The 18,831-nt window shown below is 51.5% G+C and overlaps 3 protein-coding genes across 7 annotated transcripts in view; 2 read left to right on the top strand and 1 right to left on the bottom strand.

Annotated features, from left to right (window-relative positions):
• UNC13B (unc-13 homolog B) overlaps positions 1-355 on the bottom strand; it is a 252,575-nt gene extending 252,220 nt beyond the window's left edge. The window contains exon 1 of the mRNA XM_053908073.1: positions 19-355. The gene's annotated coding sequence lies outside the window, so the exon portion shown is untranslated. The remainder of the gene's footprint in view (positions 1-18) is intronic.
• Positions 43-10,710, top strand: ATOSB (atos homolog B). 5 transcript variants are annotated; one of them, XM_019454595.2, is made up of 9 exons: positions 43-155; positions 7,584-7,727; positions 7,972-8,941; positions 9,124-9,182; positions 9,372-9,477; positions 9,603-9,761; positions 9,985-10,053; positions 10,137-10,312; positions 10,430-10,710. In XM_019454595.2, the coding sequence occupies exons 3-9, from the start codon at positions 8,048-8,050 to the stop codon at positions 10,581-10,583; spliced, it is 1,617 nt and encodes a 538-aa protein (XP_019310140.1). In that variant the 5' UTR covers positions 43-155; positions 7,584-7,727; positions 7,972-8,047; the 3' UTR covers positions 10,584-10,710. The 5 variants fall into 5 exon arrangements, with proteins under 5 accessions (XP_019310140.1, XP_019310139.1, XP_053764056.1 ...); XM_019454594.2 differs by lacking the exon at positions 43-155 and adding an exon at positions 502-615; XM_053908081.1 differs by lacking the exon at positions 43-155 and adding an exon at positions 4,701-4,750.
• Positions 10,711-12,735: 2,025 nt separating this feature from the next.
• Positions 12,736-16,049, top strand: STOML2 (stomatin like 2). The gene is made up of 10 exons (XM_019454601.2): positions 12,736-12,868; positions 13,109-13,246; positions 13,700-13,799; positions 13,938-13,996; positions 14,088-14,189; positions 14,340-14,474; positions 14,628-14,772; positions 14,891-14,970; positions 15,219-15,347; positions 15,769-16,049. The coding sequence occupies exons 1-10, from the start codon at positions 12,824-12,826 to the stop codon at positions 15,904-15,906; spliced, it is 1,071 nt and encodes a 356-aa protein (XP_019310146.1). The 5' UTR covers positions 12,736-12,823; the 3' UTR covers positions 15,907-16,049.
• The last annotated feature ends 2,782 nt before the right edge of the window (positions 16,050-18,831 follow it).

The raw sequence follows: 18,831 nt of genomic DNA, 5'->3' as shown, positions 1-18,831 counted from the left end.
GGCCCCGCCCCTCTAGACCTGTCATCACAGAAGCCGCACGTGGCCGGGGTGGGACCTCAGGCGACCTGCAGCCATCACTTTGTCTCCTCCGCCATCCATTGGGGCCGTCGCCGCCAATCAGAGCCAGCGGATCCGGCAGGAGCGCCGGCGCCCGGGTGAGGCGAGAGGGAGAAGGGGTGGGGGTAGGAGAGTCCCTGAGACCGACTGGGGCTCGCGGTGGAAAAGGGCCTGGCCTGGGTTCTGCCAGGCTGGAATCCGAGAGAGGGCGGATCCTAGCGAAAGGCGGAGAGACCACAAGGGGGTGGGGACCAAGGAAGGGGCTAGGGACAGGCGGATGTTCTGGGGAGACGCAGAAAAGGCTAGAAGGGGCGGGGCTAGAGAGGGGCGGGGCCTGTGTTACAGGGGAGGAGCCAGAGGAATTAAAGAAACTAGGAAAGGGGCTGGGCCCCGAGAAGGTGGGAGGTGGGACAAGGGAGGGGGTGGGCCTGGGCGTTGCGGGGGCGGGGCTCCGGCAGAAGGGGTGAGGTTTGTAGGCCGAGGCTGCAGCTAGGGCCTCTCTCTAACTGCCTCAACCCCACTACCTCCTCAGGTGCAACGGGACTCACGGAACTACAGGTGTGGGGTGGGGTGCGCGTGGAAGAAGGGACAAGAATGGGGGTGCGCTTGGGCAAACATGAGGAGGTGGGGGCCACGTTAAGGAAGGAGAGAATCTGAGGACTGCTGCGGGGGAGGAAGACAGAGTTGGGGGAGGACTTGGGGGCTCACCGTGTGGGTAGGCAGGTGCATTCTCCAGGGTCCCTTGTAAGGGAGTGCTTTGTGGAGGTTGGAGGTACAGTGTGAGAGGGCAAGTCTGTCTGATGTGGAGGGTTGGAGCCTGGCTATGCTTGAGGGGGAGGGGATGTGAAGTGCTTTGGGGAAAGCAGGTGCTGTATGATGAAGAGCTGGTGGTCCAGAGTGTGGGAGAGACAGAGGGACTGTGCAGAGAATGGGCACTATGTGAGGGAAAGAGGCTGTAGGCCCCAAATGAGGGGGGAAGAACCCCTAGTGCTTTGAGAAAGTCTCCTGGCTTTGTAGAGACTCCAGGAAGAGGTTTGTGTACTGTGTTCTAGGAATGGCATGATGGGATTAGTGGGGTGAAGAAACCAGTCCATAGTGCTCCTGGCTCCTTGGCTCCTAATTACACCTTCAGGCCTGAGCACTCTTAGGGAGGATCCAGGCCCCACTTGCTGCTAGGTCTTCTGTGACTGTCTCCTCAGTCTGCTTTGGATCTGGCTGGCTGAGACTGGAGTTTCTTCCCCTAGCTGGTGTTCCTGTTAACCCCCACTCTAGTTCCTGTTCCTCCCAGAAGGCTGCCTTCGTCCCTGTCTTCCCCCTCCCCCACTTTGCCCTGCCCTCTGCTCTGGGTGTGCTCATTTCCCACTTCCTTCCTCGCCCTGGGGCCTGGCCTGGGACTTGCCCGTCTAGGAGCTTTGTGCTCAATGGCCACAGGACCTAGTAACCAGCTGCAAGGCCCAGACCTCATCCCACTACTGCCAAGATCTCTTCCAACAGCCCCCACAAGTGACTGGCAGCTACATTTTTACCACTGGCCACAAAGTTATTTTCCCCACCCTTTTCCTTCTCCTGGGTGGGGAACCCTAGAACCCTCAAAAATCGGCTTCTGTGGGAAAGGTGGAAATTATTGAGTCTTTGATGTTTGTTTTGAGAGGTGAACTACTATTGCAGGCTGAACTCCAGAAGGGATATGAGGTTCCAGCCTCAGCTGGAAGAGGAAGAGAGAATAGCTCCCCACACTCCTGGCCGGGAGGCTGATGGTCAGAACTGATACTAGGGGCCTAATCCTCTTGGGAGTTCCTCAGGTTCCCTGAGGGGACTTGATGTAGTGCCAAAGTTCTATTTGTCCCTGGGCTAGTTGAGAGACTGAAAAAAGGCCTGCCTTCCACACAGTGGCTGGATGAGTATGACAGTGTTACTGAAAGGGGCCCCAAGCCAACTCTCCTCTTAGCTGAGAGACTGGCTGGGGAGGGAGGGGGTGCTGAGGCCAGACAAAGCCGTAGGGTAGGGTGGGTAAGGGAGGGCAGGCTGAAGCCTTTTGAGGAGGAGCTGATTGCTATGGCAACACAGCTTCCCAGACTGTCTCTCAGAGAGGCGGGCCAGGGCAAACACTCCAGCTTCCTAAGGACTGAGGCATTTGTATGAGTGGGTGGGGCGTAAAGAGAAAGGGCATCAGTTTGCTGTGCTGAGGCTGGAGTATATAGCTTCTCTGCTTCAATACAAGCAGGAGGGCATTCAGAAACTTGTGTCCATCCTCTGAAAATGGATTTGAGTGAACAATAGCCATTAGAATCATAGCAGTATAAGGCCAGAGTTGTAGAAGCCCTCAACTATAGTTTATACAAACCTCTAATCTTACAGGGTTGAAAATTTACAGCCAAAGACACTGTGACTTTCTCTGGTCTCAGAGTGAAAGAGCAGGTATTAGGACCTATGTCTTCTGTTTGCTGTTCCCTCAGCCCAGGGCTCATCATTTCTTTCAGCCAACGTTTATTGAGCAGCTATTATGTGCCAGGCACTGAGGTTGATTCTGGGAATACCAGCATGAACAAAACAACATTGCTTCTCTCCTATAGCTTCCATTCTAACGAGGAGAAAGAAATGCGTGGGGGGGGGGGGGGCACCTGGTGATAACTGCTATGAAAAAAATAAAGGACAGCAGCTAGATAAGGCCTCTTGATTGTACCATGCTGCTTTCCTAGGGCACACGGAGGCCTAGAACACCTTTGATCCTTCCCACTGAGCTACTGCCCCCCCTGCCCTTTGCAGGTAACTGAGGCCTGGATCTATGTTAGTGGCAGTAAGACAGAACTTACTGCCTGTTCTCTGGGGTCATCAAGGGACTATCACTTTCCTGTAGTGTTCTGTGTCTATTTGTCTTCCTAGTAAGTTTTTACTAAAGGAAGTAAGCTCTTGCTTTTTGCAATTTTGTTCAGAATTTTGAGAATTTCCTGAATCCTATTCCTTAGCATTAGGGAACCAACAAATAAATCAGTCCACGGCAAATGGAAATGGATTCTTTTTCAGGGTTTTTCTCCCTGGTCTGAGGTGAGAAGAAGGGAGCCTAGAGGAAGGGTTACTTACTTGTCCTTCCTTTTTTTTTTTTTTTTTTTTTTTAATTTTTCTTTATTTATTTTTGAGAGAGAGAGAGAGAGAGAGAGCATGAATGGCAGAAGGGCAGAGAAAGAGGGAGACACAGAATCCAAAGCAGGTTCCAGGCTCTGAGCTGTTAGCACAGAGCCCACTCAACAGATTGAGCCACCCAAGCGCCCCTCTTACTTGTCCTTCCTGAATCTAGTGCACAAGGAGGAAGTAGGGAAAGGGGAGCCTTTTTTTTTTTTTTTTTTTTTTTTACTATCCAGTGACAACCTCAGGGCCCTTGGGGCCTACAGCACAGGCAAGGTAGAAACAAGGACCTTAGGCCTTCTGTAGCCTCTGAACTATGGAAGAATGGACTCCCCTTCTAGAGGCATAATTGGCAACCTGCCCTGGCCTACGCCAATACTCCAGGCTTTGGTTTGAGTCGTCCCTCTTTTAACTCTGGTATTTCCTTGCTTCTGTGGAAGACTGACAGAAAAAGCTTCCTAAGTATGGAAACTAACTTGTCAACAAGTTCAGAGGAAAAGGTACCTATTTTCTTAGCTTACCCCTAAAGCAGCCCCTGTAAAGAGCATCTTTTAATGCTTACTCCTTATAGAGGTTTCCATCCTTGTCATTTAAAGAATAGGTCATTTAAAGAATTAGGAATGCTGGTTCTGCTGCCACTTAGTTTGGCTGTTTCTGGGCCCAGCCTAGAGCCCAGTGACTCAGGGGGAGGGTGGGGAGTTTCGAGGGAGCTGTGAGTCATGGGAGGGAGCTCCATCACAAGAGTTGGGCACATCCCCCCACTCATGGCAGAAGCCTTTCTATCCCACTTCCCCTGGGTGCTCCGTCTCCTATGAATAGAAAGAATACTGTAGAAAGAATGAAGCAGCCTGATCTCAGAATGGTCGTTCAGAGACACAAAAAAGGATGTTTAGGTCCCTGAATTAAAATGTATCCCTATCTCTGGAATTCTTGAGGTCCCTCTAAAGAAGGCAAAAGAAAATTAATAAAAAGTAAGAGAAGGAAGAATACCATTTCTCAATGGAAGGAGATAAGATCCCACTTCAGAACTTTTTCATCTGCTCTGGCATGAAGGAAGCTTTCTAGACTTAAGCAGTACTCTGGTGTTTGAAGCTCAGGTTTGCAAGAAAGGGAGAGATGAATGAGAGTGGGGATATTTGGGGTCTGGTGAGGGAAGAGCAGGCTGATTTTGGAGATTGTGGAACTTTGTCTTTGAAAGCCCCAGGGCGTCCTATTAAACACCTTCGGAAGAGGAAGGGCGGAGGTGAGCAGTGGGAGGCCACACCTTTGAAAGGGTTAAATTGGCAGGGCAGGGAGATCCTTTGGATTCCTGCAATTGAGGGGTTAAGGAGATGGGCGGGGCGACACGGGTAGGCCTGCCCCCTTGTGGGCCAATGGGCGTGTGTCTCTTGGAGGGGGCGTGCCTCACACTTGAGGTCGTGGAGAGGCTGGACTCCTATGGGCCAATGAATATGGTCGCTGCCCGCGGAGGGCGTGGTCTTAGGGGGGCGTGGCGGCCACGGCCGCCGCGGCGGGGGTGTTGGGGCGCTGGGCGGGGCGGGCGGCCCCATCAGCTGGTAGGAAATGGCCTGTGAGTCAGAGGGGCAGCGGAGTCGACAGCACTGAGCCGGGGCGGCCACGGGGAGGGACAGTCGCGGGGAGGGGTGCGGCAGCGGCTGGGGGGCTGCGGGCGCCAGGTCCCGCTAGTGTTGCACACGAAGCTGAACAGAGAACAGCCTAGCAAAGCAGGGCTCTGCGTGAGCCACCCTTTGTCTGGGTTGGGGGCCCGTGGCGGGGAGGACCCGGGAGTCGAGGGGAGGGACCGGGACGGGACGGAAGGGCCCGGAGCAGCGGCCGCCGCGGCGGAGCCAATTTAAGAGCGGGGTGAGTGTGTGCTAGGGGGAAAGAGCAAATCTCCGAAGCTCCAGTATGGAATGGGGCCTGCCCCAGGCTCTGGGGAGGAGAGGGGTGAGAATGGACCTGGGAGACTAAGTAGGGGTTGGGGGCATCATCCAGAACAAGGAGTCCAGCGGAAGGGGTGAGTCTGCTGGACTCAGTTTGGAGGAGGTGCTGACATCTGGTCTCTCCATTAAGGGTAGAGGGCTTTAGGTCAGCAGTCAAGGGGTGGGTTAGAGACCAGAGGTTGACCTTCCTACCCATAGTGGTGGTCCATGGGAGTAGCTCCGCTAGTTTGTGTGGACATGTATAGGAACAAAATGTGGAGTAGCTGGCAGTTCTCTCTGAACAGGATGAGGGTAGAAAGCACATGGAGAGGAATTCTCCTTCCTGCCACCCTCCTAGATCAGTGTAGAAATAGATACCTTTAATACTGAAGGAAAGGGGAGAGTGAGTCTGGGAGTTGTACCTGTACCAATACCCACCTGCCCCACCTCCCAGGCCTAGCAGGTGTCTGAGGTACAGAACCCATGGTATTCTGGGATTTGGTGTTTTTGCTGGCCTTGCTCCTTGGGAATGTTGGGAACTGTAGTCCTTGCCAGCCATAGCCTGGCACAGCTGTTTGATGCCAGCTGCTGCCCACCCCCTGCACAGAGAGTGAGGTTTGGCCTACCCTGCCCCCCTCTTCCACAGTCCTGCCCCATGAGTCAGCTCGAAGCCATGGTCTAGAGCCAGACAGGCTGGGTGGCAGGGAAGTGCGTCTTAGAGCTTCTCATTGACAAGTCAGGAACTGAGAGGGCTCTGGGGTAATGAGCAGATGCCAGGCATTCTGGGGTCAAGTAGGGCATCATGTCATCACCTGCCTTCCCCAGGGCAATGGCTCCAGAGGCCAACTTGGATGACCAGGGGTGGGGTGCTAAGAAAAAGGACCTTCCTCAACTTGTATGGCTTGAGTAGAGGAAAGGAAGGTAGAGATGAATACAGGTTGTACCTACCCTCTGACAGTGCTGTCATTGGAGTTCTGCCCTTTCCAGACACCCCACCCACCACAGGGAACCAGAATTTTCTAGCAATCCCATTTCTCACGAGAACTTGGTGAAATAAGGTAATGTGGAGTGCAATGATAAGAACTTGGTGTAGGAGAGCTTTTCAGTCCCCGATGTGTAAATCTCTCCCTTTCTCCCTGTCCCCCATTTCCACCTCTGTTATTGCTGATTCTCCCTATACAAGTAATCTCTCTACTTCTCTAATTCTGGGAGTTTTTCTCTTCACTGCTAGGACTGATGCCAAAGTCTCTGGGGCTTGCATTCTACTTTTTTGAGTCCTGCCATGTGCTTACTCCCTGTACTTAGAGTTTGGCAGAGGAGCGAACAGAACTATCCTTAAGAACCCCCTGGTCTGTCTAGGAGATTTCTTACCTATAAGAACAAGCAAAATTGTCACTGGGTTGTAGTAGATAGTGACACTGCCTTAGGTGAAGTCTCAGGAGAGAGATGTGGTCTAGGGTGGACAGAGTAGGCTTTCTGGAGGGAATGGCATTTGGCCTAGCCAAGGAGGAAGGATAGGGCTTAGGTAGGTATACAGGGGACATTCTTTGAAGGGGAAAAGATACGGTGGATGGCAGGCAGCATAGGCTACTGCCCAAAGGAGAAGCTTGATCCTGGGACAGTATTTCCTCCCATAAAGGAAAATGGCCTTCAATTTGGCATTCCCCTCACCTAGTATGGGCTCCTGAGGGTGGACTAGTCAATAAAGAAAGTCTTTAGTCCTGGCAGAAAAACAGTGGTTTGGGTTTTTGGGTGCTAAACATGTGGCTAAGTGGAGAGGTAGTCCTACTTGCTTCCAGCTATCTGACTGCCACTGCCTTATCTCTAGCTTGCAGGGCCTAGGGGGAGGGGAGGTCCTGGAAAGTGCCTTCTGGCATTGCCTTCTACACTCCCCCTCCACTTGATTAGATTTGTTGCCTCCTGTTAAAGGGACAGACTGCCGGGGGTAATGTGTTTAAGGCCAAAGGGCTGCCTTTGAGCTGACCTGAGGTTTGTATCTGTGAGGAGTGCTCCTGGGGTAGGACTTTCTGCAAGACCTCTCCCCTTAGGGCTCCGGAGTAGCATTTGTCTTTTGGAGAGAGACTTTAAGGAAGGAGTTATACAACCTTGTCTAGGAGGGCTGAATTCATACTCTGACCATCTCTCAGTTGGCATTGGAGTTCTCTTGGATCTTGGGGTATTGCATTCCCCCTCACACTCAGGGCAGAAGCCCCTTAGCTGGTGGCCCTGATAAATGGTGATCCTGCCACAACTTCTCACCTCCTATTATGCTGAACCTAGATCTGCCTCTCTCTGACTCCGTAGGTAACCTAGCTCTGCCCTCTGGGCTCTGGATCCCAAGACTACACCTTCTGTTTCTGAAGAGCTTTTCGTATGGGAGAAGGATATCCTGGAGGGTACTCTGATAGCCCACAACTAGACAGGAGTCTTGCCACTGGCACCAGGGATCCTGGCTTTTAATGTCTGTTCTCCTTTCCTTAGGGTCCAGCTGAGCCCAAGAGCTGCACGGAATGGTGGCAGTCACCTTGCCAGTGCAGCGGGAATGGACCAGACTGCAAGCTAGGAGAGCAAGGCATCAGTCAGGAAGAGGGAACACACGGCTAGGCTTAAGGCCTCTTCATCGGGGTGAGTGCTGGGGAAAGGGAGGGGAAGCAGGTCCAGTGAGAACCCTGAGCTAAACATGCCATCCTCTCAGAAATTCTGGGATTGTCCTCTATACTCCATTAATCCATCTGGGGATTTGGACAGCTTCACCCCAAGGAAACCCACAAGGTCACCTCTTCAGGCCAGAGGAGGATCTGCAACTCAGGTGGAAGAGAGAAGACCCAATGATTCTTCTGATCACCTTTTCTTCTCTTCTCTTGTACAGATGTCCCCAGGCCCCCCAGCCCAGGCCCAGCATAAAGGCTGTGTGGGGGGGCCCCCCTGACCCAAGGGGGGGCTTCATGCGCCACGTGCAGGCGGAGCCGTCTTCATCCTCAGAACCAGAGGCTGGCCCTTCGCAGCCTGCAGTCAGGCAGGGGGCCCTCCAGGGTGGCCTGCTCATGGGCTACAGCCCAGCAGGGGGGGCGACATCCCCCGGGGTCTACCAGGTATCCATCTTTTCCCCTCCAGCTGGTGCCTCTGAGCCTCACAGGGCCCTGAAACGGCCGGCCCCACCCACTGAGGTTACCAGGGAGCTGAAGAGAGGCCCTGGGCTGGGGGCCAGAGAGGGACTACCCCCTGAAGAACCATCTGCTGTGGGGCTACTAGGCCCAGAGGGACTGGGGCTGGGACTGGGTCTGGCCAGCCAGCATTTCTGTCACCATGGCCTCTGTGTTGTGGAACAGGGAGGTAGCTCCACCTCACCTTGGACTTCAGGGGCCCAGAGTTCCCCTTGTCCCCCATCAAATGCTTCCTGCAATAGTTTGCACACCAGAGACTGGGCTTCCCCAGATCCAGGGGCACAGGGGTCCCTGGGGGAGTCCCCAGGGCCAGCCCCTCTGGGCCAGCTGCACACATTTGACACTGATTTGCACAGTCTTGCACAAATAGGGGGTAAGAGCCCAGTGGCTGGGGTGGGCAACGGGGGTAGCCCTTGGCCTAGGGAGTCCCCTAGCACTGCCAATGGGCACAGTCCCGAGCACACACCCCCTGGCCCTGGACCTCCAGGCCCCTGCCCCACCAAGCGAAGGTTGCTTCCTGCTGGAGAAGCCCTGGATGTCAGCTCTGAGGATGAGGGGCCAGCCCCTCGGAGGCGCCGGGGAACCCTGGGCCACCCTCCTGCTGCCAACAGTTCTGATGCCAAAGCCACACCCTTCTGGAGCCATCTGCTGCCTGGGCCCAAGGAGCCTGTGCTGGTAATCCAGGAGAAGGGGATGGTCTATTCTTAAGTAGATATGTGTGTGGGAAAAGGTGAAGGCCTGAGGAGTGGGGGGGGGAGGGGGGTCCAGATGTTCCTTTGAGAGCTTGTAATGAGGTCCTGCTTCCAAACATGCCTGACCTCCACCCAATCTTTTTCTGTAATCTTTCCTCTCCATAGGACCCAACAGACTGCAGTCCCATGGGGCGGAGGCTGAAAGGTGCCCGTCGCCTGAAGCTGTAAGTGATCAGCTTCTCCCTCTGCTCTATCCCTGCAAGTGGGGCAAAAGTCTATAATCCTTTTTCTGACTGCAGGGTAGGGGAACCCAGGGCAGGAGCCCTAGATGGTGGCAAAGGGTGAGCCCAAGGACATGAGTAAGCATACCAGAATACTTCAAGCCAATGTACTGTGTGTCCCTCCCCTACCAGGAGCTCCCTTCGAAGCCTCCGGAAGGGGCCAGGCCTGCTGAGCCCCCCCAGTGCCTCCCCTGTTCCTACCCCTGCTGTCAGCCGTACCCTGCTTGGCAACTTTGAGGTAGTTCCCCTTGGATTCTGTGATTGGGGGCCTTGGGGAAAGTGAGATGGTAGAGTGTGGCCTGGATGGGTAAGGAAAATAGCTGGTATCTGTCTCATAATATGCTTTCCCCATCTCAACCCCAGGAATCATTGCTGCGAGGACGCTTTGCACCATCTGGCCACATTGAGGGCTTCACGGCAGAGATTGGAGCTAGTGGATCCTACTGCCCCCAGCATGTCACCCTGCCTGTCACTGTCACCTTCTTTGATGTTTCTGAGCAAAATGCCCCGGCTCCCTTCCTGGTATGACCTGACCTCAACCCAAAGTTAGCTTGTGAGGAGGGTGAGGGATGGATAGCAGGAAGGATTCTTTAGGTGTTCTCACCTAGGAGAGAGTTCAGAGCCTGGTGGGGAGAACTCTAGTGTGGGGCAAGGGCTAGGCCCAGAGTGAGAGATTATGGAGATGGATGAGTATTCAAAGCTCTCCTAGACCCCATCTTAGCTGATGGCTCCATGACCTTCCTAGGGTGTCGTGGACCTAAATCCCCTGGGGAGGAAGGGTTACAGCGTGCCCAAGATGGGCACCATCCAAGTGGTAAGTTTCCCCTGAGGGGCAGTGGGAGTGGGGAGAGGAGAACAGCCCCTAGGCCCTACCAACTTTGCCTGTCCTGCCCCCAGACCTTATTTAACCCCAACCAGACTGTGGTGAAGATGTTCCTTGTGACCTTTGACTTCTCGGACATGCCTGCTGCCCACATGACCTTCCTGCGCCATCGCCTCTTTTTGGTGCCTGTGGGTGAGGAGGGAAATGCTAGCCCCACCTGCCGCCTCCTCTGCTACTTGCTGCACCTCAGGTGAGGACAGGGCCTGGGGGCAGCTGGGTAGGCCCAGGGAAAGGATTTTCCCCACCCCAGGTTATCTGGCTTATCTACTATCTGGATTCTTTCTTTGATCACCCTGTTGTCCCCCAGGTTCCGGAGCTCCCGCTCAGGCCGCTTAAGCCTGCATGGAGACATCCGCCTGCTTTTTTCCCGCCGGAGCCTGGAACTGGACACAGGGCTCCCCTACGAACTGCAGGCAGTGACTGAGTCCCCTCACAATCCACGTTATTCACCTTTGCCCTGATTGCCAGTGCCCTGAACCCATGTGGGCCAAGTACCTACCCATCCTGCTCCATCCTGGACAGAGCAAATACGTGGAAAGGTGGCAAAAGACCCTTTAGGCTTGAATTAAAGCCCTCACCATGCTCATGCCCAAATCGATTATTTGGGTGTTTAAAGCCTCTGATCCTTACCACACTCTGCTCTACTCTGGGTACTCCATGTGCCTCCCACTCCCTTGGATTTCCCAGGCCAACTTAGGTAGTGGGGAGACAAGGAGTTACCCTGAGGTTGTCTAAAGTTCCCAGGCAAGTCATGCCAGCGTTGCCTCCCTGTCCTGGGCAGGGGCCACTTATTATTTTATTTATTTTTAATTTATAATTTATTCAAATTGGATTGCCTTGGTAACCTCCCAAACCTGATAATTGGCATTGCCCCTCATCCTTTCCCACTCTCAGATATTGCTCCAAGCTCAGGAGTTGAAGAAGCTGATGTGGGGGTTGGGGGAGAACTGTTCTTTCTCAGCTGAGGGCAGAGAGGTTATCCCAGAAGGACTGAGTCCCTAGCCAAAGACTCAGCTTCTCCTGTCCTTCCCTATACCTTCCCTATACCTTTCACTTCCCCTACCCTCTGACCCCTCTCTGAAAGCCAACTTGTGTGTGTGTGTGTGTGTGTGTGTGTGTGTGTCCACGTGTCCGCGCACACACGCACACACATACAAGCTTTTATTTATGTGGTGTGTGTAAGAAAGAGAGCTTGCATGCATGCACACACACAGAGGTTAACCATGCCTGATCTAAGACTCCAGACTCCAGTTGTCTCTCTCCTCCTGCCTGTGTCTCCTTGCTTTGGGGTCCTGACTGAGGAAGGTGTTCTGGGGGCAGAGTCAGGGCCAAGGACTGGGGTGCCTCCTCTCACCTGACCAGACTCTGACCCACCTACCTCAGCTGGGATGAGGGGCACCCCTCAAACTCAGTCATGTGATTTCCCAACTACCCCATTCCCCACACCAGACTCTGACCCAGCCTTAGTCCTGACTCCTGGGGCTGGCTGAGGGGAACAAGCAATTGCTTGAAACTTGAACAAAAAAAAAAAAAAAGAAAAGAAAAGAAAAGAAAGAAAAAAAGAAAGAAGAAAGAAAAAAGAAATGAAAAAATTGTACCTGGTACTTTTTTTCAGGAAACAACAACAATAAAGAAAGAATAAATTCTTGTTTGGAAACTTGAGCTAAACCCTACTTTTTCTGTTGGGGAGAATATGGGAATGGGGATGGAGGGTCTAACTGGAGCTCAGACTCTGCCCTTTCTCCCAGACGGGCCTGAGGTCTGAGGCCATGAGGTCTTAGGCAAGGCCCTAATGATTCTTAGGATCTGGTCTTGCTCTTTTCAGATAATGGGGTGGGGTGGGGTGGTGAGAAAGGTTCAGCCATAAAAGCTGAGCTCTCTGAATGTGGATCTACATACCCAAACTAGTTCTATTGTTACCGATTTTAGCACCTCTGAACTTAAGTGCCCTGAAATGTAAAATGGGGGTGATTCTGCAAGTCTCTTAAAAGATGTGCCAGACATCAGGGATGTGTGCAGAGTGACATGATCCAGAGAAGCCTGAATGCAGGGGCTATGTGCTGGACTCTGTAAGGGGACCAGGCCTGATAGACTGACTAGGAAGAGGTAGAAAAAGCTACGGTGCCTGGGGAGAAGAGGGGAGGGGGAAATCTCAATCCAATCACCAGGCAATGTTAGGCCCAATCACCATGGCAACGGGAATGGGGTCAGTCCCCAGTGGGAGGGCTGGGTACAACACAGCAGGACTACCTGACAATGTCACTATGGCAACCATGGCATAGAGCGCCAATCCCTTGGTCGCTATGGTGACGAAGCCGTTTATACGCTCAGAAGGGTAAACTGAGTCTCGGGTGGAGGTAAAGAACTTGGTGGGAGGTGTTTCTGGGACACTTGCACGCGGAAAATAGACTCCATGGTCACCATGTCCAGGATCTTGAGCTTGATCAAAGAGAACCAGAACAAGTTTCAGCCTTGTGCCTTCTCTAGCTGGTCTACAAATCCCAGGGAACAACTTGATACACGCTTCTGTTCAAGTAAAGCTGATTGGCTGAAGTTGGGGTGGGGGGGGCGGGAGAACGGAGACGGCCGGAAGTACGTCTGGGGGAGTGGAAATACAGGAGGAAAGGCTCAGGTCCGGTTTTCTAGAGTGACCTCTCTGCTCACCGTCTCGTTGGTTCCGGAGGTCCTGTGTTCGTGGGAAATGCTGGCGCGCGCTGCGCGGGGCACTGGGGCCCTTTTGCTGAGGGTGAGTGCGAGGGAACGTTCTCCAAGGGTCCTGCCAGAGATCACCTGGATCCTTACCTGGGAAGGAGCAGGATTCTAAGTTTGGGGAGAGAACTAGGGTCAGAGGTCACAGTACCCACGTGAGTTCCTCTCCGAGGACCCTTTAGGGTCGCGGTTTAAGGAGATGCTCTCTGGACAGGCGCCGAGAAGGGCGATGTGGCCCGCCGGCTGGGGTCTCTGCTAATCCTCGTCTTCTCGATAGGGCTCCGTGCAGGCTTCTGGCCGTGCTCCGCGTCGCGCCTCCTCTGGATTGCCCCGAAACACCGTGGTACTGTTTGTGCCGCAGCAAGAGGCCTGGGTGGTAGAGCGAATGGGCCGATTCCACCGGATCCTGGAGCCTGTGAGAACCTCTTCTGCCCACTCAGGGCCACCCTGATGCCGAATTCCCTCACGATATGGGCGGATGGGGTGGGATCTCATTGGAGCCTGCGCCCACTTTTGGCTTTCAGCTCCCCTGGCCAGACCTGGCAGGGCCCAGGCTGCTGAACCCATGTTACCACCTTTGGGTGTTGCTCTAGCATTACACAAGCCCCATTCTTGGGTATCTCCCCTATCTACCCCCTCAGCTCCTGTTGTCTGCTACTCTGCTGGCTCCCATTCTCTTGATTGTCCCCTTTGTTCAGATGTCCCGCCTTGTATTCCCATCTTTTTGGACTTCCCTACTATTGACACGCCCAGCTTTCTGCTTTACTTGGAATGTTCCATATGTTCATTCCATACCCACTCCAGGCCTAGCTTGGATCTCAACCCTACAACCCCCATCCTTCTGAGGACCCATGACTCCTCTTCCCAGGGCTTGAACATCCTCATCCCTGTGTTAGACCGGATCCGATACGTGCAGAGTCTCAAGGAAATTGTCATCAACGTGCCTGAGCAGTCGGCTGTGACTCTCGGTGAGGGGTGCAGGGTGACACGGGTGCCCTGAGACCGTTAGGATGTAGTTGCAGGAGATGCAGAGCTCATGAGAAAGAGCTGAGCGGAAATTGGAGGCCTGATTTTCCTCCTTTTCTCTCCTGCTCCTGTACCTGTAGACAATGTAACTCTGCAAATCGATGGAGTCCTTTATCTACGTATCATGGACCCATACAAGGTATCTTCTCCTTGGTTTATTCAGCTCCTAAGTTGCTTTTCCCACTAAAATCCTGCATTCGAGCTTCTTACACTTTCCATGCCCTTTTCAGGCAAGCTATGGTGTGGAGGACCCTGAGTATGCTGTCACACAGCTAGCTCAGACGACCATGAGATCAGAGCTTGGCAAACTCTCTCTGGACAAAGTCTTCCGGGTAAGGGGTCTGAGCCAGAGTTACTGTTTGAAGATGCTTCCCTCACACTCTCCATCCTTTGTGGGAGTCAAGATCAGTCAGTGGCACTTCTCAGCTTAGATCCCTGATGAGTGTGTTGAAGCCATGGAATTTATACCTCTCTTTCTCCAGGAGCGGGAGTCCCTGAATGCTAGCATTGTGGATGCCATCAATCAGGCTGCTGATTGCTGGGGCATTCGCTGCCTCCGTTATGAGATCAAGGATATCCACGTGCCACCCCGGGTGAAAGAGTCCATGCAGATGCAGGTGGGGGCCAGGGAGGGGCGGGGAAGAGGACTTCAGGATGCTCCAGTCTCATGGGGACTTGGACTCCCTTCCCTGTCATGATGGGTACAATTGCAGGTCTGTGTAAGAATTTACTCTGGGTTTTTGTTGATGGGGGTCATTGGGGGTTTCTAGGTGGAGGCAGAGAGGCGGAAACGGGCCACAGTTCTAGAGTCTGAGGGGACCCGAGAGTCAGCCATCAACGTGGCAGAGGGGAAGAAGCAGGCACAGATCCTGGCCTCCGAGGCAGAAAAGGCTGAACAAATAAATCAGGCAGCAGGTCTGCAGAGGGTAGAGGCTGAGGGAGGAGAGGGCTTGGGTTTTTGAGGGTTGGTACTGGGACAGGAGCTTTGAGGTACCCTGACTTCATGAGTAAAGCTCTATCTCTTTTCTTCCAGGAGAGGCCAGTGCAGTTCTGGCCAAGGCCAAGGCTAAGGCTGAAGCTATTCGGATCCTGGCTGCAGCTCTGACACAACATGTGAGAGGCCCTGGGTGGGGTGGGAGACAAGAATTGACACTGGAAGAGGTTTTCTCATCTACTCTTGGGAGAAGTTCCTGCCTTTGTGGGTTCCGCTGAGCCAGATTACATGATCTCTTGTATTGTGATCTGTATTGTGATCTGATTCTCTTTCCAGGAACGTGACTACTCTTTACTCCCCTCCCCTCCACCTACCCACCCATCTCCTTCTCCAAGACTGTGATCTTTGATTTTTTCTGTGGCCACAGAATGGAGATGCAGCAGCCTCGCTGACTGTGGCTGAGCAGTATGTCAGTGCGTTCTCCAAACTGGCCAAGGACTCCAACACTATCCTGCTGCCCTCCAACCCTGGCGATGTCACCAGTATGGTGGCTCAGGTTAGAGTACCCTGAGGACCTAGCACAGGACACCAATGCCAGAAACTGAGACCCCTGTCACCACCATCACAACTTAGACACCATAGAGGCCTTCAGAGTAGCCTGAGCCCTAGACCTTCTGTTAGTCTCTGTAGAGAATAAGTTTCTAAGAATGAGACACCTCCCTCACCCCTGGAGATAGGGGAGCTCTTGAGACATCTTTTTTTGGGGGCAGATATATCTGTACCAATATTCTGAGGGTAACCCTGCTCTGATAGTTTTTACGATTCCTAGAATAGACTCTACAGCTTGAGTCTTGCAAGAGAGATAGAAAGGAAAAATAAGTTTATTGGCCCCAGCCCCACTTTCTTTTTAGCTATTGGTGGGTTGGGCTATGCCCTCTGCCATGTGTCCTCATGGCTCTCTCTGTCCCTTTTTTTAGGCCATGGGTGTGTATGGGGCCCTCACCAAAGCCCCAGTGCCCGGGGCCCAGGATTCAGTCTCCAGTGGGAGCAGCAGAGATGTCCAGGGCACAGATGCAAGTCTTGATGAGGAATTTGATCGAGTCAAGCTGAGTTAATGGAGCTGGGCTTGGCCAGGGAGGCTGGGGACAGGGAAACAGCATTCCCATACTCTGGCTCTAGCTTCCCTGCCAAGATTTTGTTATTATTTTTTTATTTGAACTTTAATCATGTAATAAACTTGCCACTGGCAAACCAGAAACTGTCCTCTTTGATTGGGGAATGAAGTTGGGAAAGTCACCAGTGTTTTCCTTGGATGTCCACTTCCATCCTCCAGTTCTCTCAGGTCTGGGGAGCTGATTCCTCCATGACTAAGAGTAAACTTCATGTAAGTCATCCTTTCTGTCTTCAGGAGAAGCTTTGGGATAGGGTGGAGGATTAAGCCATGTGTCTATTGAACTATCAGGGAGTGTAGTCCCCCTTCTTGCTAACTATGGGGATATAAATTTGAGCGGGTATTTGTGGGGATTATTTATTTATTTATTTATTTAAATTTATTATTATTATTATTTAATGTTTTATTTATTTTTGAGAGAAATACACACCAAGTGTGAGCAGAGGAGAGGCAGAGAGAGACGGAGACACAGAATCTGAAGCAGGTTCCAGGCTCTTAGCTGTCAGCATAGAGCCTGCCATGGGGCTCGAACTCATGAACCATGAGATTATGACCTGAGCTGAAGTTGGACTCTTAACCGACTGAGCCACCTGGGTGCCCCTGTGGGGATTTTTTTTTTTTTTTTTAAAGTAAGCTCTACACCTAATGTGGGACTTGAACTCAGAACCGCGAGATCAAAAGTAGCCTGCTTTACCGACTGACCCAGTTGGGCACCCCTGGGGGGATTTTTTATGGGAAAGAAAGCTATTCTGGCGGATAGTACTGCTCAGTGTTTAAAGGTTTCCCAGGGACTGTGAACACTCATTCATTCAAAAACATGATGTCTACCGTGTGTCAAGCTCAGTGCTAGACAAGCAGTTTAGACCTAGTGGTTCCTGCTTTCACAGAATATCAGGTTGGCAGGGAAGACACAGAGATACAAAGTGCTGAGTGCTAAGATGGAAGAAAATTCTGGTTGAGGGATCCTGCAGGGAGGAGCATGCCAGCTTGTGGGCAGCAAGGTTGCCAACCCTGCCACTGAGCTCAGGCTAGAAAAATTAACACATTCACCAGGCTAGGGTTTGGTACTAGAATCTGCAAAGGCCCATGATTCCAGAGAAGTTGGAACATTCAGAGATGTTTGCTGAGACTGAAGGGTGGGTGGGATGTTAGGGGTGTGACTGTATGGCAAGAGCCAGTCATAGGGAGATAGAGTACTGAAGAGTTTGGACTTTAGCTTTAGGATAGGGAGGGGTCCATGAAGGGTTTTTTCTGCCCTCCCATGAAGACTTAGGAAGATTTGGGTAGTCATATTAGTGTTTTAGATACAGCTGTCCTGTTGCAATGTGGACAGGGTATTTGAAGGAGAGGTGAGAGGCTGAAGGACAGTAAGAAGGCGACCTCCATCCTGGAGGGTGATGAGGCCTGAACTGAAGTAAGGAGCCATTGGGATGGAGGTGGAGCGATGACATTTTTCAACATATGTCTGAATTAGAATTTGTGTATCATTTGATGGCTGTTGAACCTCAAATACATGCCAGGCACTAAGGATATAGTAATGAGAAACAATTCCCTGTTCTCAATGAGCTTAAATTTTTTCCTTTAAGATTTTAAAATTTATTTTTAAAGATTTCATTTTTAAGTAATTTCTACACCTAACATGGGGCTTGAACTTGCAATTGTGAGATCAAGAATCACATGCTGTACCGACTGAGCCAGCCAGGTGCCCCTCAATGAGTTTAAGTCCTATTTGGAAGAGACAAACCATTAATAAGATGTTTAGTATTTCACATGCTGGTGAGTTGTGCTATGAAAGAAATTAAAGAAAGGAAGGAATGTGAGGAATTTGGTGAAGTGGCTGTAATCTGTAACATTAGAGGGTTCCAGGAAGCCTCTGGATGTTATATTTGAGCTTAGATATGGAAAGGAGGGGAAGGCCCATTTGGCCACCTGGGAATAGAGCTGACTGGAGATCCTAAATGTAGTGGCTTTGAGGCAGAGCTTGCCTGCCTTATAACTGGAAGAGCAAAGGAGCTACAATGGATGGAGCAGAGTTAAGGAAGCAAAGAGGTGGCAGCGAGATGCATCAGAGAGGGAGCTGGTGTATAGACTTCTACTGCCGCTATGTAGGACTACCACAAGAACCTGGGCTTTACCATGAAATGTGAAACCAGTGCAGAGGGTTTTTGTTTTGTTTACAGTAGTACATCTACTGAGATGTAATTCACATACACTACAATTAACCCATTTAAAGTGTAAATTCAATCATTTGTAGTATATTTAGAGTTGTGCAACCATCACAATTTTAGAACATTTTCATCATCTCTCCTCCATTTCTTTCCGACCACCAAAACCCTATACCCATTAGCAGTCATTCCTCTCTCCTCCCTAGCCCTAGGAACCCACTAACTTCCTGTCCCTTTAGCTTTACATATTCATGTAAATGGAGTAATATAAAATGCTATTTTGTGATTGTCTTCTTTCACTCAATATTTTTAAGGTTCATCCATGTAATAGCATGTAGCAGTACTTCATTCCTTCTTATGGCTGAACAATATTCAATTGTGCACATATACCATATTTTGTTTATCTTTTCATCAGTGAAGGCCATTTGGGTTGTTTTGTTGCTATGAGCTGTCATGTGCAAGTTTTTGTGTGAACATATGTGTTTCATTTCTCTTTGGTATACATCTATGAGTGGAATTGCTGGGGCATATGGTAACTCTATGTTTAACCTTTTGAAGAATTGCCAGACTGTTTTCCAAAGCACCATTTTACAATCCCAAGGGCAGTGTTCAAATTTCTCCACACCCAATTCTTGTTATTTGTCTTTTCTATTACAGCCATCCTAGTGGGGTTTGAAGTGGTATCTCTAGTATTTCCCTGATGG

Source organism: Panthera pardus, unplaced genomic scaffold, assembly GCF_024362965.1.
Source record: "Panthera pardus isolate Hobbes unplaced genomic scaffold, ASM2436296v1 HiC_scaffold_20, whole genome shotgun sequence".
NCBI classification, from domain to species: domain Eukaryota; kingdom Metazoa; phylum Chordata; class Mammalia; order Carnivora; family Felidae; genus Panthera; species Panthera pardus.
Note: the sequence above shows the minus strand (reverse complement) of the source record. Positions and strands in the feature narration are given on the sequence as shown.